General features: G+C 38.3%; 2 protein-coding genes across 3 annotated transcripts in view; both read right to left on the bottom strand.

Annotated features, from left to right (window-relative positions):
* The window catches only part of LOC124513570 (uncharacterized), a 78,131-nt gene extending 64,688 nt beyond the window's left edge, over positions 1-13,443 (bottom strand). For both annotated transcript variants that reach the window (XM_047081702.1, XM_047081703.1), the window contains exons 1-3: positions 13,354-13,443; positions 773-883; positions 351-392 (exon numbers count right to left, since the gene is read on the bottom strand). In XM_047081702.1, coding sequence (XP_046937658.1) covers positions 351-392; positions 773-848 — 118 coding nt within the window. In that variant the 5' untranslated portion in view covers positions 849-883; positions 13,354-13,443. The remainder of the gene's footprint in view (positions 1-350; positions 393-772; positions 884-13,353) is intronic.
* LOC124512839 (leucine-rich repeat-containing protein 37A3-like) overlaps positions 1-21,976 on the bottom strand; it is a 340,529-nt gene that overhangs the window by 158,170 nt on the left and 160,383 nt on the right. The gene's annotated exons all lie outside the window — the stretch shown is intronic.

Here is a 21,976-nt window from a genome sequence, read left to right as displayed (position 1 = left end):
AAAAGAAGCAAATAAAAAACTAACTACATGTTTTTCATTGGTACACAGTAGTATTTGAAAATTAAGGAATGATTCAATAAAAATATCTTTTGGGGAAAAAAAACTCACCCTATCAGAAGGGTATAAAACCCATGGCAAAGACATAACTAAATAGTATATGAATCATGTGAAAAAAATATTTTTTCAGGTAAGAGGCAGTATTCAGTAAAATGTTTCTAGGTGATATTGCTTGACCTCAGTGGATTGTGCTCAGCTAAATATATTCTTTTTTGGTTTATTTAAAGTGGGGATTACTTTGTGATACATCACACTTCAATCCTAATATTTTATTTAATACATACAATACTGACCTTGAATCGTGAAGTCTGGTCCAAGGATATGATGACCCATGCCTATATAGAAGTAGCAAAAATGTCATTCATATTGGCTGAAACCAAAGCCCTTGTTCCTGTGAAAACTACTAACCTGACTGAGGCCCCCGCAACATTCTCAGCCTCTACTAGAATACTAAGAATTGTGATACACTAGACATTAAGTTCCTTGGGTCAAGGACTATGTCTGTATTTCGTGGTCATTGTATTTCTGGCACTGAGCAGAATACATGATATATAGTGCTCAGTAAATATTTGTTAAATAAACGAATAAGTATCAACTTTAGATTAATATATTGAGAGAAAAAATAATTCTTATTTCAGCTACATAAGTCCTATAAAAAATGTCAGCTGCAAAACCCAAATTTTCATGAAGGCATAATGATATCTAAATCACTCACCATCAACTGGTACATCTGAAGCATCTGAAGCAACTGGTACATCATTAAGTTCCTCAGCTGTAAGTTTGATTGCCATGTTTTCAAGAATAGAGTCAAGGTCATGGTCATCATCTTGCAACCCAACAAAAGAGAAAGTTACGAGGATATTAAAATAAAAATCAAAATATAATATAAATTCCTAATGTATGGTGGTATCAATTTCATCATAAAAAAAAGAGGCTAAGGACATTTAAATTAAAAAAAATTTTTTTTTTCAACGTTTATTTATTTTTGGGACAGAGAGAGACAGAGCATGAACGGGGGAGGGGCAGAGAGAGAGGGAGACACAGAATCGGAAACAGGCTCCAGGCTCCAGACTCTGAGCCATCAGCCCAGAGCCCGACGCGGGGCTCGAACTCACGGACCGCGAGATCGTGACCTGGCTGAAGTCGGACACTTAACCGACTGCGCCACCCAGGCGCCCCTACACTAAAATTTTAAATAAACTATGGAATTTTTTTTGCAGAGTCATGTTTTTCTAAGTATGCAACTAAATCATCTAATTAATGTCGTGTCAATTTAAAATAGTGGATTTCACAAAGCAGGGCAAATCTATGGTATAGTGAAGAGAAGAGCACCAGATTCCAGGCTACATATATGGGCTTTGACTATATGAGCAAAATAATGTGGAGAATCAACACAGTTCTTCAAATAACACAGGTACTTATGCTTTAAATCATCCTCATGATTGAGAAAATTATCCACTTAACATGTATGCATAAGCATGATTCAAAAGTGGCAAGTAGCTGGGTAGACAGAAAAGCATCACTTTAGAAAACGAGGACTGTAATAATAGGTGTCTTCAATTTTACGTGGAGTCTAGAACCTTGTTTACATGGAGTCTAGGCCCCTTTTGAAGCACAGAAGTATGCAGAGTAAAATCTGTCTTTGTCTCAGCTCCAGGCTGGAAAAAAAGAGAGAGAGAGAGAAGAAAGAGTACTCCTCTGGATTAGTTATGGTGATAGATCTACCCACACATGAGTACAGAACTCAAATCTACACTAAATATGTGGGGTAGGAGAACAGAAACCAAAAAAGTCATTTAAAGTTGTCCCATGTCCATCACATCTCTGAAGCGCAGTGCAGAAGAGAATTCAAATTCTCTTGGAGGAGAATACTCTAGATCCAGACTCACGTGAGATTCCCACAGATTTAGATCAACAATATATGAGAAAATAAACAAAAAGTACAAAGCACCCAAGGACATAAGTTAATGAGTGAGAAGCAGACAAAGCAATAAACAGAAGATTTAGATCCCCCAGGGACTTTGTATTATCTTTATCAGGTATCAGTCTTGAAACAACTAAAGAACATGACCAAAAAACATGACATAAGGCAGATTATAAGAAGAACCAAACGGGGGTGCCAGGGTGGCTCAGTCGGTTGAGCGTCTGACTTCGGCTCGGGTCATGATCTGGCGGTTTGTGAGTTCAAGCCCCGCGTCAGGCTCTGTGCTCAAAGCTCAGAGCCTGGAGCCTGCTTCAGATTCTGTGTCTCCCTCTCTCTCCGCCTCTCCCCTGCTCATGCTCTGTCTCTCTCTGTCTCTCAAAAATAAATAAATGTTAAAAAAAATTCTTTTTAAAAAGAAGAACCAGGGGCGCCTGGGTGGCTCGGTCGGTTGAGCGTCCGACTTCGGCTCAGGTCATGATCTCGCGGTCCATGAGTTCCAGCCCCGCATCGGGCCCTGTGCTGACAGCTCAGAGCCTTAATCCTGTTTCAGATTCTGTGCCTCCCTCTCTCTCTGACCCTCCCCCGTTCATGCTCTGTCTTGCTCTGTCTCAAAAATAAATAAACGTTAAAAAAAATTTTTTTTAATTAAAAAAAAGAAGAACCAAATAAAGTTTCTAGAGGTAAAAAATATAGGCACTGAAATTAAATTCTCAATAGACAGTTTAAACTAGAGATTAGATTCAGCTGGAGAAAGATAACCTAGAAAGCAGATGGGAGAAATTACCCAGATGAGATAGACAGTATATCTAAGTACATCATATAGTGAATGAAGCAGGCTGAATGGTGGCCCCAAAAAGATATGTCCATATCCTAATCCTTGGAACCTGTATATGTGACTTTATTTGGATAAACGGTCTGTGGAGAGGGAACAAAGTTAAGGATCTCAAGATGAGATATACAATGAAGTGTTTATAAAAATGGAAGGAGACTTGAGATATAAACACAGGGGAGAAGACCATATATAGAGCAAGACGGGGGCCAAGATTAAAGTTATGTTGCCACAGCCAAGGAATGCTCAGGGTCACTGTTACAACAGCAGAAGTGTTAACAGAGAGCATAGTAATAAAAATAAAGATCTAATGGAGAAGGAAGGGGAAAATGTCATATTCTTCTGAATGGGTTCCTTGTTACATTTTTTGTAAAAAAAAAAAAAAAAAAAAAAAAGAAGAAGGAGGAGGAGGACGAGGAGGAGGAGGAAGAAAAAGAAGAAAAAGAGGAGGAACAGGGGAAGGAAGAGAAAGAAGAAGAAATATTTAAGATTGTGACATTTCAGGGGTACCTAGGTGGCTCAGTAGGTTAAGTGTCTGCACGAATTTCAGTTAAGGTCATGATCTCATGGTCATGAGATCAAGTCCATGTCAGGCTCTATGCTGGGTGTGGAGCCTGCTTAGGATTCTCTCTCTCCCTTTTCCTCTGCCCCTCTGCCCCTTTCCCCTGCTCACACTCTCTCTCTTCTCTCAAAAAAAAAATGATTTTGATTGATGTGACATTTCCATACTTGGACTAAAATGTGATGGAATGTTTGAAAGCTAAAAACAACGCTCAAAAGTAAAATATTTTCAGATCATATGCACCTCAGTTCTTTCAGTATGCAACTGTACTTGTAAACTTTTCTTTCTTCTGAACTTTTTCTCTCCTGAAAAATCAGAGGATTTCTCTTCTCCACAGAGGAATATTGATGTTTCATACCTAAATTGCACAGAAAATTGGAATAATTCCTGAGTTGCTTTTTTTTCTTACTTTTTCTTTTTTTCATCTTTTATCTATAGAAAATTTCAAGCATACACAAAAGTAGACAGACTAATGTGATGACTGGGGCGACTGGGTGGCTCAGTCGGTTAAGTGTCTGACTTTGGTTCAGATCATGATCTCATGGTTCATGGGCTGGAGCCCCGCACTGGACTCTGTGCTGACAGCTCAGGGTCTGGAGCCTGCTTCAGATTCTGTGTCTCCCTCTCTCTCTGTCCCTCCCCCACTCATGCTCTGTCTCTGTCTCTCAAAAATAAGTAGACGTTAAAAAGAATAATGTGACAATCTTCCCATGTACCCATCACCCAGCTTCAATGATAAGCAATCCTATTTCAGCTATATTCCTACTCCCGTTTCTTATTATTTTGAAGCAAATTCCAACATCATATTATTTCATGAGTGAAAATTTTAATATTAATTTCTACAAGGTGTTTTTTCTTTTCTTTTTGAAAAAAAAATTTAATGTTTATTTTTGAGAGAGGCAGCGCACAAGCAGAGGAGGGGCAGAGAGAGAGAGAGAGAAAGAGAGACAGAATCTGAAGTAGGCCCCAGGCTCCCAACGCAGGGCTCGAACTCACAAACTGCGAGATCATGACCTGAGCAGAAGTCAGACGCTTAACTGACTAAGCCACCCAGGTGCCCCAAGGTGTTTTTTCTTTTAAAAAAACACATTTAAAACACAATTATGACACCCTAAAAGTTAACAATAAGTTCTTAGTATCATCAAACATGGTCAGTGTTCAAATTTCCAATTGTTTCATAAATGTCAAAATTTATTAACACTCTGCATCAGGATTCAGTAAGGTCACCATTACAGTTTGTTGACTGATGTGTCTTTTAGATCTCTTTTTTATCTATAGGCTCTTTTTCCATGTCTTTTATCATCCTCATTATCACTATTGCCAGGCAATTTGTCCTATAGATTTTCCACAGTCTGGATTTTGCTAATTATATCACCATGGTTGTAGAATTTTAAAGACTTGATCAGATTAACTTCAACAGATTAAGTGTTGAACCACTAAATTGTATACCTAAAACCAATATTATACTATATGTTAACTGGAATTCAAATTAAAACTTAAAAAAGACAGCCAGGTGATTTTAACGTGTAGATAAATTTGATAGTCACTACGCAAACAACCACAGGCTTGTTCCTATTCAGAACTCCCATCAATTGGTCTATAACTCAGCATTTTATAAGAAATACCTTATTCTTCCTTATAAAGGAACTAAAAGCAAAATTAAAAGCTCTTTAGCAGAAGTGGCTCCTTCTTTTTACAGTAACCTGCTATACAAGGGCTACTTAAGTAATACAAAGGACAATGAATGGATTGAATCTGTAACATCTTCAGATGAATTTGGCCCCAAGCAAAATTGTGATATAGAGGTAATTTTTATCATGCACCTACCTCACTGCCCTTCCTTAGCAGGTACCTTGCCCTTTTGACTCTCTATCCCTTTAAGTCCAATCCCATGAATTCCTGCCCTCAGAGTGCCATTGCCTTGCTCTTAGCCCCCCTGAATCTGCCCTATTATTAGTCTCCTCTGCAGTCCTCCACTCACAAAGGGAAGGACTTTAACTCTTTTGATTACGACCCAGAGTATAAAATACATTTCTATTGAGATGTAGTACACATATACAAAGAGAGAGAACTGAAGTAATTTCACAAAGTAATACTTATTATGTGAAAAACACTCTAGTGTCTTCAATACTATTCGAATTTCTTTTTAAACAAAATACCGGTTAGTGACCTCCTAAGTTGATTTTATAACACACAAGTGAGTCATAATCTAGAATCTACTGCTACTTTATATCACCCATCCTCTCCCCATATATCTCCATTGAGATCTTCATATTTCTGGAACAATTATGATTTCCACATTACTACATGATTTTTCAAATCCTTTATTATTTTTCTAAAGTATAAGTGTGTTTATGTTATGAGATGCCTCAAACATTTTACAGAATTGGGATGACTTACTATAAATAATGAATAAGTGAAAACATTTGTTCTGTACCCTATTCTTCTAGGGCATTGTGTCTCCCCGGTAACCTAGTTTATACAGTGCTAATGAAAGAATGTAAAGGAACACTTCCACCATCTCCCATTCCTTCCTAGGTGACAAGTTTTATTGTGATGTTCTAGAAATAATTATTTTGCCTTTTGTCACTGAACATAAAGGAATAGTGGGATTCTCCATGAGATTATCACCAGATTTGTCAGCAGGAACCTTGCAGGTCAGAAGGCAGTGGTATGGTATATTTAAAATCCTGGGGGCAAAAAATACCAAAAACAAAAACCTGCCAACCAAGAGTACTCCACCCCCCCAAAGCTGTCCTACAGAACCGAAAGACAGATAGTTTCCCAGACAAAAAAAAAAAAAAAAAAGGCTAAAGGAGTTCATCACACTAGATAGACTGACCTTATAAGAAATGTTAAAGTGGGGGTGCCGGGGTGGCTCAGTCGGTTGAACGTCCACCTTCAGCTCAGGTCACGATCGCATAGCTCATGAGTTCGAGCCCCATGTCAGGCTCTGTGCTCAAAGCTCAGAGCCTGGAGCCTGTTTGAGATTCTGTGACTCCCTCTCTCTCTGCCCTTCCCTTGCTCACACTGTCTCTCTCTCTCTCTTTCTCTCTCTCTCTCTCTCTCAAAAATAATAAATAAACACTAAAAAAGAAAAAAGAAATGTTAAAGGGAGTTCTTCAAGCTAAAATGAAAGGATGCTAATTAGTAACATGAAAACAAATGAAAGTGTAAATCTCACTGGTAGAGGTAAACATATAGTTAAATTCAGAATACTGAAATCTTGTAATGGTGGAAGGTAAATCACATATAACTCTCACATAAAGGTTAAAAGATAAATGTATTAAAAACAACTATAACAACAATAATCTGTTAATGGATACACAAATATAAAAGGACATAAGTGGTGACATCAAAACCAAAATGAGAGTGAGGTGTAAAAATGCTGAACTTTTGTATACATTTGAAGTTAGGTTGTTACCAGTTTAAAATAGGCTTATAAGATGTTTTATATAAGCCTTATGGTAACCACAAAGCAAAAACCTACAGTAAATATACAAAAGATAAAAAGAAAGGAATCAAAGTATATCACTAGAAGGGCACCTGGCTGCCTCAGTCAGTGGAACATGCGACTCTTGATCTCGAGGTTGTAAGTTTGAGCCCCACATTGGTTGTAAAGATTACTTAAAAGTTAAAAAACATAATTTTAAGTATATCACTAGAGAAAATCATCAAATCACAAAGAGAGACAGTAAGAGGAAGAAAGGAACAAAGAAAACAAGCAACCAAGCCAGAAAACAAGCAACAAAATGGCAATAGTAAGTCCATACCTATCAATAATCACCTTCAATGTATATGGACTAAATTCTCCAATCAAAAGACAGAGTGGCTGAATAGATTAAAAGAAAAAAAAAAAAAAGAACGAAATATCTGCTGCCTCCTAGAGACTCCCTGCAGCTTTAAGGACACTTATAGACTGAAAGTCAAGGGATGGAAAAAGATATTCCATGAAAATGGAAACCAAAAGAGGGCAAATGTAGCTATATTCATATTAGACAAAATAAATTTCAATAAATATTTTTTGGTTTTTGTTTTTTTAATTTTTTTAATGTTTGTTTATTTTTGAGAGAGCGACAGACACAGAGAGTGAGAGGGGGAGGGGCAGAGACAGAGGGAGACACTGAATCCAAAGCAGGCTCCAGGCTCTGAGCTGTCAGCACAGGGAGCAACACAGGGCTCAAACCCATGAACCATGGGATCACAGCCTGAGCGAACGTCAGTCACTTAACCAACTGAGCCACCCAGGCACCCCTCAATACGTGGTTTTTTTTAATGTTTATTTTTGAGAGAGAGAGAGAGAGAGAGAGCATGATTGAGGGAGGGGCAGAGAGAGAGAGGGAGACACAGAATCTGAATCTGAGCTGTCAGCACAGAACCCCATGTGGAGCTCCAATTCATGAACCGTGAGAGCATGAACTGAGCTGAAGTTGGACGCTTAACTGACTGAGCCACCCAGGTGCTCCCATCAATGTATGTTTTGTTTTTTTTTTAATGTTTATTTATTTTTGAGAGAGACAGAGACAGAATGCAAGTGGGTTAGGGGCAGAGAGACAGGGAGACACAGAACCCGAAGCAGACTCCAGGCTCTGAGCTGTCAGTACAGAGCCTGATGCGGGGCTCAAACCCACGAGCTGTGAGATCATGACCTGAGCTGTAGACGGACGCTCAACCGACTGAGCCACTCATGTGCCCCTCAATGTATGTTTTTAAGCCAAAAATTATAACAAGAGACAAACAAGAATCATTACATAATGATAAAGGGGTGAATTAATCAAGAGGATATAGCAACTGCAATGTTTATGTATCCAATATTACAGCATCTAAACATATAAAACAAATACTAACAGATCTGACGGGAGAAATAGACAGCAATGCAGCAATAGTAAGGGACACTTAAATACCCCACTTTCAACAGTAGATAGACTAACTAGAGAAAAATGAAGGAGAACATTGAACTTCAACTATACTGGAAACCAAATGGACCTAACAGACATATAGAGAGCATTCTATCCAACAGCAGCAGCATATACATTCTCTCAAGCACACATGCAACATTCTCCAGGATAGATAATTTGTTAGGCCACAAAACACGTCTTTAAAATCTTAAGAAGACTGAAATCATATCAAACATCTTCTGTGACCACAAAGGTATAAAACAAGAAATCAATTACAAGAAAAAAACCTGAAAAAAAATCACATATGTAGCGATTAAACAATATGTTCCTGAACAACCAATTGGTCAAAGAGAAAATCAAAAGGGAAATAAAAAATACCTGGAGACAAAGTAAATGAAAACACAATATACCAAAACTTACTGGAGGCAGCAAAAGCTGTTCTAAGAAAAATGTTTATAGAGATAAACACCTACATAAAGAAAAAAAGAGGGGCACCTGGGTGGCTCAGTTGGTTGAGAGTCCGCTCGGCTCAGGTCATGATCTCACATGACAGCTGATAGCACAGAGCCTGGAGCCTGCTTTGGATTCTGTGTCTCCCTCTCTCTCTGCCCCTCCCCCACTCACACTCTGTCTCTGTGTCTCAAAAATGAATAAACGTTAAAAAATAAAACTTAAAAAAACAGAAAAAAGAAAGATCTCGAATAAACAACTTAACTTTATATCTCAAGGAACTGGAAGGAAAAAAGGAAATAAGCCCAAAGTTAATAGAAGGAAGGAAATAACAAAGCTCAGAAATATAGACTAAAAAGACAATAGAAAAGATAAAAGAAGCTAAGAGTTTGTCTTTTGAAAAAATAACCAAAACGGACAAATCTTACTAGACTAAGAAAAAAAGAAAAGTCTCAAAATCAGAAATAAAGAGGAGACATTCAACTGATAACAGAAATACTAAAGCTCATAAGAAATTACTATGAACAATTATATGCCAACAAATTAGATAACCTAAAAGAAATTTATAAATTTCTAGAAACATACAAGACTGAATCATGAAGACATAGAAAATGTGAACAGACCGGGGCGCCTGGGTGGCGCAGTCGGTTAAGCGTCCAACTTCAGCCAGGTCACGATCTCGCGGTCCGTGAGTTCGAGCCCCGCGTCGGGCTCTGGGCTGATGGCTCAGAGCCTGGAGCCTGTTTCCAATTCTGTGTCTCCCTCTCTCTCTGCCCCTCCCCCGTTCATGCTTTGTCTCTCTCTGTCCCAAAAAAAATAAATAAACGTTGAAAAAAAAAAATTAAAAAAAAAAAAAAAGAAAATGTGAACAGACCAATTATTAGTAAGGAGATTGAATCAGTAATCAAAGACCTCCCAACAAAGTCCAAGATGGCTTCACTGGTGATTTCTACTAAACATTTAAGAATTAACACCAATCCTTCTCAAACTCTTCCCAAAAACTGAACAGGAGGGAACACTTCCAAACTTGTTTTATGAGGCCAACATTACAGGTAACAAAACCAGACAAGGACACTACAGGAAAAGAAATCTGCCGTCCAATATCCCTGATAAACATAGATGCAGGGGCGCCTGGGTGGCGCAGTCGGTTAAGCGTCCGACTTCAGCCAGGTCACGATCTCGCGGTCCGGGAGTTTGAGCCCCGCGTCAGGCTCTGGGCTGATGGCTCAGAGCCTGGAGCCTGTTTCCGATTCTGTGTCTCCCTCTCTCTCTGCTCCTCCCCCGTTCATGCTCTGTCTCTCTCTGTCCCAAAAATAAATAAACGTTGAAAAAAAAATTTTTTTTAAAAAACATAGATGCAAAAATTCTCAACACAATATTTCAATAGTACATTATATTAGTACAATACAATATTAATACTAATTAGTACAATACTAATATTGTACAGTATTAGTACAATATACTAATATTTCAATTGTGCATTAAGAGGATCATAGAACATGATCTAGTGGGATTTATTTCTGGAATTCAAGGATAGTTCAACATAGGCAAAACAGTAAATGTGATACCCCACATGTGATACCCCAAATGTGATAGGGAAAAACCCATTCTTCTTCTGTGTTTCTCCTTTACTCCTCCACGACTACCACACTCACAACACTTCTGACACCAGATGTGTCAGGTATTCTTCCCCACCACCAAGCAATTCTCTGCCACACCAACTGGGTGTGGCACCAACTGGGTCCTACAATTTACCTCAATTCTAACACTATCTACTTGGATAGACTGTCAGATTCCACAGGTTAAGGGATCTGTCCCACAAGGCTGCTCCCACCCCACTTGTGCCAATCACAACTCCAGATTGTGACCTGTGCTTCGGACTCATCACCTATAAATGAGAGGCTCCCAAAAGACCCTCCTTGGATTTGATTAATTTGCTAGAAGAGCTCACAGAACTTAGAAAAATAGTTACATATGTTTACCAGTTTACTTTCTTCAATATGATAAAAGATACAGGTGAATAGCCAGATGAAGGGATACATAGGGCAATGTCTGGCAGGATCTTAGCACAGGAGCTTCTGTCCCCAAGGATTTGGGAGGACATCAGCCTCCTGGTATGTGGATGTGTTTACCAACCTGGAAGATCTCTGAATAGGCCTATACTATTGAGATTTTTATGGAGGCTTATTCATGTAGGTAGGATCAATTATTAATTCCATTTCCAGTCCCCTTCCTCTCTCTGGAGAACTTCTAGCTTGGTGAACACATCCACAGACTAGGAGGGTGACACACCCCAACCCCATGGGGACAGAAGCTCCTGCGCTTGGGACCCTCCCAAACCTCACCCAATGAATATCTTCATGTGACTATTCTTCTGTATATTCAGTCATGTCCTTTAATAAACTGCTGAACATAAATGTTTCCCTGAGTTCTGTGAGATGCTCTAGCAATTAATTAAACCTGAGTAGGGATCATGGGAACCTCTGATCTGTACCCAAGTCAAACAGATTACAAAATCAATAGACAAAAATCAGTTGTATTTCTATACACTAACAAGAAACTATCAGAAAGATAAATTAAGAAAACAATCCCATTTACAATAGCATCAAAAAACAAAATATTTAGAAACAGACTTAACCAAGGAGGTGAAAGATGAGTACACCGAAAACCATAAAACATTAATGAAAAACACTGAAGAAGACACAAATAAGTGGCAGGATGTTTTGTGTTTGTGGACTGGAAGAATTAATATTTTTAAAATGTCTTATACTACCCAAAGTGATTTATATATTAAATGCAATTCCTGTCCAAATTCCACTGGCATTTTTTGCACAGAAGTAGAATAAATAATCCTAAAATTTGTACAGAATCACAAGAGACCTCAAAGAGCTAAAGCAATTTTGAAAAGGAAATAGTAACACTTGTAGAACATAGTAAGCTCTTCGACATTGGACAATAATGTTTTGGATTTGACACAAAAAGCAAAGGCAACAAAAGCAAAATTAACAAGCGGGACTACATCAAACTAAAAAGTTTCTGGACAGCGAAGGAAACCATCAGCAAAATGAAAAGGGAATCTATAGAATGGGAGAAAATATTTGCAAACCATATATCTGATGAGTTAATATTCAAATATACAAGGAATTCATACAACTCAGTAACATAAATAATCCAATTTTAAAAGGACGTGAATAGACATTTTTCCAAAAAAAGACATACAAATGGCCAACAGGTACATGAAATGGCTCACAATCGCTCATCATCAGGGAAATGCAAATCAAAACCATAATGACGTATCATCTCACACCTGTTAGAATAGCTGTTTTCAAGGAGACAAGAAACAAGTATTGGCAAGAATGTGGAGGAAAGGAAACACTTGTGCACTGCTGGTGGGCATGTAAACTGGTGCAGCCGCTATGGAAAACAATGTGGAGTTTCCTCAAAAAATTAAAAATATAGGGGCGCCTGGGTGGCTCAGTCGGTTGAGCGTCCGACTTCGGCTCAGGTCACGATCTCGCGGTCCGTGAGTTCGAGCCCCGCATCAGGCTCTGGGCTGATGGCTCAGAGCCTGGAGCCTGCTTCCGATTCTGTGTCTTCCTCTCTCTCTGCCCCTCCCCCGTTCTTGCTCTGTCTCTCTCTGTCCCAAAAATAAATAAACGTTAAAAAAAAAAACGTTAATTTTTTTTAAAAAAAATTAAAAATATAACTACAATATGATCCTGCAATTCCATTTCTGGCTATATATCTGAAGGCAATGAAAACACTCTCAAAGAGATATCTGCACTCCTAGATTCATCACAGCATTATTCACAACAGCCAAGGTATGGAAACAATATAAATGTCAATCAAAAGATAAATGGCTAAAGATGTGTCATCACACACACACAGACACACACACACACACACACACACACACACAGGAATACTACCCAGCCATGCAACATGGATGGACCTTGAGGGCATCATGTGAAGTAAAATAGGTCAGACATAGAAAGGCAAATACTGGATGATCTTATATATATGTAGACTCTAAAAAAGCCAAATTCATAGAAACAGAGAGTAGAAGGGTGGTTTCCGGGGATGGAGGTGGGGGAAATAAGAAAAGGGAGAGGCTGGTAAAGGGTAGAAACTTTCAGTTAAAAGATAAATAAGGTCTGTGGGCCTAATGCATAACATTATGGCTATAGTTGATAACACTATATTGCACAATGGAAATTTGCTAAGAGAGTAGAACCTAAGTGTTCTCACCAACATAGGTAAGTAAATAAGGTAAATATGTGAAATGAGTAAAAGGTGGTAATCATTTCACAATGTAAACATATATTAAATCTTCACATTGTAGACTTAAATACATTATTTTGTCAAAAAAGACAAACTTGCAGGCATATGGATAATTGCTCTGCTATAACTAGAAGCCCATGGTGGCTTAGAGGCTTCCACATAGCTGTGAGAGAAATGAGAAAAAAAATGAAAAGAACGGCTACCTAGGAGTTAAAACTATACCAAAAGAAAGGCCACAAATATGCATGATCCTCCACATTTAGCACCTTATGAGAACATAGGAGCTACATTTTTGGTTCTCTCAAGCTTGCAGCAGTGTAATTCAATTAAGTGAGTTCAGAGTTTAACTTACCTTTTTTTGTGCTCTAGCCTCAAACCCCTAATTTCGTGTGAAATTGTCTTCTGTGTCATTTGAGAAAACTTGATGTCTTTCTTGTTGTCAATATGTCTCGATGGCAAGTTGGTTGCAAGAGAATTACAGCCTTCATCTGATAAATCGCTATTTTCTTCTGCCTGGGGAGTAACCAAGAGCCACAGTCAACCATGTTCTCTTTGCACAAGTAAGTTCAGTATGACCTTCCAGGTCAAATAATTCATTGTAGATAAATATTTTCTCTAAAGTGATGCTACCACACAGAATTTTGTTGAAAAGGATTTAATTATCAGTGCATTCGTTCAGATTAGGTACATGTTCTAAACGTCACCAACTATCCTTAGTGCATTATGCAGCTATAAAATGCCCAGCATTCGTGAACATACCTAACAGTTGGGGAATCCAGTTCTTAAGGCATCTTTAAACTTACTTCATTAAATTAAAAACTCTTCTCCATGAACATAAGGGAAGGGAGGTGAAACTAATATAAAAACAGGGAGGGGGACGAAACATAAGAGACTCTTAAATATGGAGAACAAATAAAGGGTTACTGGAGGGGTTGTGGGAGGGGAGATGGGCTCAATGGGTAAGGGGCATTAAGGAATCTCCTCCTGAAATCACTATTGCACTATATGCTAACTAACTTGGATGCAAATTAAAAATATATAAACTAAAATTTAAAAAAAATAATTGAAAAGAAATAAAAACTCTTCTCTACATCCACTATCAAGAGGATGAGAAGACAAGCCACAGACTGAGAGTAAATACCTACAAAAGACATATCTGATAATGGGCTGTACTCAAAGTACTGTTATTCTGTATATTCAAAAATATATACAAAGAACACTTAACAATAAGAAAAAGCACAACCCAACTTAAAAGTGGGCAAAAGATCTTAACAGACATCTTACCAAAGAAGACGTGCAGACGGCAGACAAGCAAAGGAAAAGATCATTTGCTCCACATCATGTCAATAGGAAAGTGCAAATTAAAACATCAAGATACCACTACACATCTGTTAAAATGGCCAAATCCAAAATACTGACAAAACCAAATGCTGGCAAGGATGTGGAGCAAGAGGAACTCTTATTCACTGCTGGTGGGAATGCAAAATGGTACAACCACTTTGAAAGACAGTACTAAACATACTTATACCATATTTGGCAGCAATTACACCTATTGGTATTTACCAAAGGAGTAGAAAACATATATCCACACAAAAACCTGCACACAGATGCTTAAAACAGCTTTATTCAGAATTGCCAATACTTGGGGAAAAAAACAGTGCCCTTCAGCAGATGAATGGCAGTAGATTCAGTACATGAACTGTGGTACATCTAGAAAATGGAATACTATCTGGCACTAAAAAGAAAGGAACTATCAAGCCATGAAAAGACACGGAGGAAACTTAAATACGTATCGCTAAGTAAAATAAGCCCATCTGCAAAGGCTACATACTATATGATTCCAACTATACGACATTCTGAATAGGTTAAACTATGAAGACTACAGAGACCAGCGGTAGTCAGTGGAGGAGGGGGAAAACGAATAAGCAGAGCACAGAAGATATGTAGGGCAGTGAAACTATTCTATATACTATAATAATGGCTACATGTCACTATACATTTGTCCAAACTCACAGAATGCACAATACTGAATCAACCCCAATGTAAAGTATGGACTTTGGGTGATAAACATATGTCCGTGTAGGTTTATTGATTGTTAACAAATGTACCACGGTGGTGTAGGATGTTGATAGTGGAGGAGGCTGCACATGTATAGAGGCAGGGAGTATATGGGAACTCCCCACTCAACTTTGCTGTGAATCTAAAACTGCTCTAAAAAATAAAAGTCTATCGAGAAAAAAAATAAAGCAGCTATATTGCTTCTAAACAGACACCTCCCCCTCCAAAAAAGGAACTAGAGCCTAGGAGCAATGAACATGTTTAGAAAAAGAGGAACGAAGTGAGAAATATACTCTTTTGAAATGCGGCTGTTTGCAGGTCATCTGGGTAGCTCAGTGGGTTAAGCATCCAGCTCTTGGTTTCAGCTTAGGACATGATCTCACAGTTCATGAATTCGAGCCCTGCATCGGGCTCCGTGCTGACAGTGCAGAGCCTGCTTGGGATTCTCTCTCTCTTTCTCTCTCTCTGCCCCTCCACTGTTCATCCTCACTTTCTCTCTCTCTCTCTCAAAAATAAATAAACTTAAAAAAAAAAAAAAAAATGGCTGCTTGCTTAAAACAACTGGACTGCATCTAGCTGATCAAAGGTACATTAGTTTTTAACCCCTGAACAAATTACAAAGGCAATGTATAAAGCAGATCACTAAGGGGGTTTAGAGAATCTCTATTTCTACACAAAATGTAAATTAAGGGAACTATTTCAGTGACTTTTAGGGTCTGCATACATTCATCTTACAACAGAGGCACACCTTTAACAACCTGCTTCAAAAAGGCAATCTGATTTGCTGCCCTAATATTTATTAGGAATGATGAAAAGTTTCCTAGAGATGTTGAGAAAAATGACTCAAAACAGAAACCAGGAAAATAAAAGGAGGAAGATCTAAAAAGACAGAGAGGCACAAAACCTGTTATCAAAGACCAGATGAACAGAAGCAGTCAAATAGTGAACAGAAACTTTGATGATACAGAAAAGGAAGAAAATAATCTCTGAAATTCTGTGGTTAAAGGTGAACCGTCTGTGAAGTATAAACTACACAGCCTAAGGAAGACAAACTGGTATGATATATTAATACTGTTAATTATTTTAACTTTTAAGAATCAGCTCTTCCAAATGAGCTCATGAGGATACAATCAACTAAGTATTAGGTATAAAAAAGTGGAACAGGTTAGTAGACATATCACACATCTTGGTACTTAGCAAGAAGCCTTGAAATTGTTTTTTTTTTTTTTTTTTTTGCGGGGGTGGGGGGGTGCCTGAGTGGTTCAGTTGGTTAAACATCTGACTTTTGTTTTTCATTTTTTTAATGTTTATTTATTTTTGAGAGAAAAAGAGACACAGATGAGTGGGAGAGAGGCAGAGAGAGAGGAAGACACAGAATCCAAAGCAGGCTCCAGGCTCTGAGCTGTCAGCACATAGCCCGTTGTGGGGCTTGAACCCAAGAACCATGAGATCATGATCTGAACCAAAGACGAATGCTTAACCGACTGAGCTGCCCAGGTGCCCCTAACTTTTGATTTCAGCTCAGGTCATGATCTCACAGTTTGTGAGGTCCAGCCTCACACCACGCTGTCTGCTGAGAGCACAGAGCCTGCTTGGGATCCTCTCTCTACTTCTCTCTGCCCCTCTCCCACTCATGTTCTCTCTAGCGCACATGTGCTCTCTCTCAAAATAAATAAATAAATAAATGTTAAAAAAATTTTCTTTTCATTTCTTTCGGATTACAGTATAGGTGCATGTCATATGGTAGCACCAGATCCATTGAAAGCATAAATTTAAAAGGTTAAGACTCTCAGTTGACAATGTTGAATTTTTCCTGAGCCTTGTGCTCCTGGAAAACAGTGAAGATTAAAGGAATCCCTTTACCCTTTTGTGTTCTGGAAAATGGCTTGCTGCAAGGAATCACCCTTCCCCCCCCCATAAGCTTTAGATAAAACTCACAGATGCCCCCCTTGTTTACCTATGACAAGGCCAAATACCTTCAAAATTCCTTTTCTTTGCTCTACGAAATGATTAGCTAAACTGTTTTAACCCCACTGATTAATTAGAACAAAAGGATTATTAGCCAAACTGTGGTTAAGCTTTCCTCCTTCCTCCAGGCCCCTACAATATTCTCTGATCTGTTTATCTCATCATGCCACTCTTTCATCCCACTTCCCCAAATCCAGTTCCTAGCCTTGTTGACTCCTCTCCATGAAAGAAAAGCCATTTTTGCCTAGCCCTTGAGCTCCTTGAAGATCTTATGGTCACAGCCTTCCCTCTCCTATTTCAATAAATAGTCCCTTTCCTCCCTTGGAATAATCCTTTCAAATAAAGTCTCTCCTTACTAAGTCCGGGTTTGTTTTTTGTTTGACACAATACCGGCCAATGGATAAGAACATCCCCTGAATCACAGGGAAGAAGGCTAGAGAAACTTGGTATCTTTTAGATTACCTTCTGGTTAGACTCCCACATCATTAATTATGTTACCTACAACCGTTTATGTAGGTTTAAATCCTTTATTCTCCTAAAAAATTATCCCAGTCCCCTACCCCGCAAAATACTCTCAACATACCTCTTGATATTGCTGGGATGAAAGTTCATTATATGCCCACTAAAAGAACTCAAAACTCACCTTAGTTATTAAAAGATCCTATAGTTATATTGCTCTATGAATCTGCTTACTGATTAAGGGTGTGAGATAAATATAAACTAATTTTTTAATGTAAACTATTTTTAAAGAAGAAGAAGAAGAAGAAGAAGAAGAAGAAGAAGAAGAAGCAGCCTTTAGAAACTATTTTTGAAAAAAATACCTGGCAGAATAAAGGTACTTTACTTTCCATTTTTCAGTTTAGAGGTAAATTCGGCCCTTGAGGACTCAAAGGTCTTGATGAACAAGTATGAATGAGCACAAAAGGATTTCCTGCCAAAAAAAAAAAAAAGATAAGAAAAAAATCATATGCCTGCTTAAGAGACTTAATTACATTTACCTACCTGGTTATCCCTGTAATGTAACACAGTATAATACCAAATAGATATTCCCCAAGCCATATATGTGTACAAAAACTAGAAAAAGCAGTTAGTAGATTGTAATTCACAGGAGATCACACTGTCCCTTAATTTTACCTTTTGTGGTATAAGAAGTAGAGAAATCCAAAACAAATGACATAAAAGGCAGAGAAATCTAGTTATATTTATTTATTCAAATAAACCCAGAGAAACAGAACTACTAACATAGCAGCAATTCCCAATGTTATTAAATGCTTACTATACACTAGACGTTATGAGGAACACTTTAACATAAATTATTTCATTTATTCCTTACAGATATTTTTTAAGGAATTATCATTATCTTTATTTTACAGATGAGGAAAATAAAGACTCAGATCAAGTTGTCCAAGATTAAACCGCCAACAAATAGCAGAGTCAGAATTTGAAGTCGGACAGCCTAACTCAAGAGCCGTGGTCTTCAGCACTCTATAACATCGCCTCTCAAAAAAATACTATTGTAAACAAAAGATGCCTCAGCCTGTTTTAAATCAAAGACTTCCACATCACATACCAACCAATTTTCATAATTCCTCGCATTTTCACAGTTTTTTTTTACTTCTATCTGAGTTACAGTGGATGTGCTATTTATTACATTGCTAGTTATATTACATTGTTACAATTATCAGGGTCATTTTCATACCGTGAAGTTTAACTGCAAGTATTAATATTCTTAACAGAGATAGTACTTTAAAATCACTTACTTCTGAAATGTTATACTCATTACTGCTGAATGTGGTATGTCCATGTCCAACATTCCTGGAATTCAAACCATGTTAAAAATCCAATGAAACCATGTGACAAATAGCCATCTCAGAAGACATTAGGTGGCTATGCAGATTTCCCCAGCAACCCACTCGATGTTACCTCTTCGAGGTCTTCTCTAATGAGCTCAATCTTTACTTAGCAACTAGTTGGTATAGTATGGTCTCCACCATTGTAACTGTCTTTACTACTCAACTGGCATTAATCATTTGCCTTATATTTTTATTTGCCACATATACATCTCCTATATCAACTATAACCTAAATTTCATGGATGGACTGAAAGGAATGGATTGGTATCTTATCATTCTTTGAACTATTTCTCACAATAACAAGCACAATGCTATATGTATAAAAGGAAGGAAAGAAAGAAGGGGGGGGAAGAGAGGGAGGAGGGAAGAAGGAAAGGAAAGGAAAGGAAAGGAAAGGAAAGGAAAGGAAAGGAAAGGAAAGGAAAGGAGAGAAGGCATGTCTTCCTTATGGCGCTTACTCACCAACAGCTTCTTAAGTTATCAAAGTACCTAATTAAGCACAGTAAGCTTTATTTAAATAAACCATGAAAGGAGGAATTGTTTCATAATTTTTTGACCTATCAAAAAGTTGACTGGTTTTAATCTGCTGGATCAATCAAATACTACATAACCCTCTCCAAGCTAAGAGAAAAAATAGTACAGGAAGTCCCTTCCCCATAAATCTGACAAAAGATGTCTCGAGTCTTTCAATCCTATGATACATATATGAACTTGCAAGGACAAACCAAGAGAAATGAACTTGTATTTCTCTTGTCCAATCTATCCGTTTGTCTCTCCATCCATGAATTCAACACATATATACTGCATGCATGCTTACTATGTACTAAGCTCTCCTCCAGGCTGAAAACAGAGACAACAGGGATACAGCAGTGAAAAAACAGGAAAAAATAAATCCTGTTTATTTATCCGGCTCCTCAGGGAGTTTACATCCTAGTCAAGGAGAGACAATAAAATAGATAAATAAGTAAAATATGTAGTATGTTATCTGTGATAAGTACTAAAGGGGAAAAAAATGTAAAGTAGGGGGAAAAAGTGAAGTACGGTGTTAGGGAAGAGAAGCAGGGAACAGATAGGGTAGCCAAGAAAGACCTTACTGAGAGGGAGACTTGTGCATACAGATCTGAAGGCATGAAAGTAGGAAGCCAATGAATATCTTAGGGGACAGCATTTCAGCCAGAGAAAAGCAAGTACCTAGGCTCAGAAGTAAGAAGCAGCTTCATTGTTCAAGGAACAGTGGGAAAGCCCATAAAGCTAAAGCAGAAAAAGCAAAGTGAAAGAAGTGGGGATCAGAGGGGTCAAGGAAGGGGGGCAGAAATAGAGGGCCCTTAAATCATTGTAAAAACTCTGGCTTGTGCTCTGAGATGGGAAGCCGTGAGACCGTTTTGAGAAGGGAGATGACATGATGTAAAGTCCTTTCTGAAAGGATCACTCTAGTCGTCACAAAGAGGATAACCAGGTGGGGCTAGATTCCTAAAAGCCAAGTGGAAAAAAGTACTCCAAAAGAAGAATGAGTAATTGCCTGGGTGGCTCAGTTGGTTAAGGGTCTGACTCTTGATTTCAGCTCGGGGTATGATCTCAAGGTTCATGAGGTCCAGCCCCCCATCAGGCTCTGCACTGACAGTGCAGAGCCTGCTTGGGATTCTCTCTTTCCCTCTCTCTCTGCCCCTACCCTGCTCGCTCTCTCTGTCTCTCAAAATAAATTTCAAAAAAAAGAAGAATGAGTAATCAGCTGTGACAAATACTGCCAACAGGTGAAGTGAGAGGAGTACTGAATGGCTGATTAGGTTTTCCAACATGGAGGACACTAACGACCCTAAGAGGAGCCATTTGGGTAGTATGGTAAGGAAATAATGTCCTTGGAGTGAGTTCAAGAGAGAACAGAGGAGAGAAAACAGAGACAAACAGAAGAGAGGACTCTTTCAAAGAGTATGCTTTAAAGGGGAAAAGAAATGAGGTAGTAGCTGAGGGGCAAAGGGGTTACAAGGGTTGAAGATGGGGGAAAATAAAGGCATGTTCATACGCTGATAAGAATAATCTAGTAGAGAAGCAAAAATTGATCACACTGGAGGGGAGAATTACTGAAACAATATTCTCAAGTAGGATAAAGGAGATGAGATTTACAAGGGCAGGGTCTGTCCTGAGAATATACTTATAATAATAGGAGACATGACAGACTAATTGGGCTTAATTACATGAAGACCAAGTAAGTAGATGTGGTTGTAGAGGCTTGTGAAAATCATCTGATTGCTGTGAGTTTTCTTTTATTATTTAATATCTATATTATATATATAAACTTTTAAGATGGAAATCATCTGATTGCTGAGTTCTCTTTTATTATTTGATATATAGATAAGCGTTTATTATTTCATATATATATATGATTTTAAGTAGGCTCCACACCCAATGTGGGGCTTGAAACCACAACCCTGAGATCAAGACTCATATGCTTTACTGACTGAGCCAGCCAGCTGCTCTCGATTGCTTTAGTTTTCTTAGTGAAACAGGAAGCAGCATAATCAACTGAGAAAAAGGATGTGAGAGAAGATGCTAGAGGTTTGAGGACAGAGGTATTGTTATATAACAGTCATCTAGGAGAATGGAAGAATTAATAGCCCAGGGGTACCTGATAAAGTTGCTGGGCAGCCTCAAGGGTCCCTTGAGGAAAGGACAGTGAATTTAAAGTGAAACCAGGAAGCATGGTTGTGGTTTTTTTCTCTAGCTGTGTTCAATGCAGAGATCTAGATTTAATCTAAGATTATGACTTAGCCAAGAAAGTAAAATGAACTGAAAATGTGATAAGGAAACTGGGGGGGAAATGAAAGGGAATGGTTTTAATTATTGACCATGTAACAAACGGAGTAGGTGGGTGGGAAATAAGTATGAGAGACAGTGAGTGACATCTAAAAAAAAAAAAAAAAAAAAAAAAAAGGTAGACTGAAGATCCTGGTGGCGTCCAAGGATTATTAGAGTCAGAGTGAGCCTGAAAGACAGGAATGTGATGGTTGGAGAATGGCACACAGTATTCCCCCACCTTATGCATGGAGACCTGTTCACAGACCCCCAATGGAAGCCTGAAACTACAGAGTACCAAACCCAG

This window comes from Lynx rufus, unplaced genomic scaffold (genome assembly GCF_022079265.1).
Source record: "Lynx rufus isolate CCGP_SWC_20201006 ecotype Redwood Valley unplaced genomic scaffold, mLynRuf1.p SCAF_18, whole genome shotgun sequence".
NCBI lineage: Eukaryota > Metazoa > Chordata > Mammalia > Carnivora > Felidae > Lynx > Lynx rufus.
Note: the sequence above shows the minus strand (reverse complement) of the source record. Positions and strands in the feature narration are given on the sequence as shown.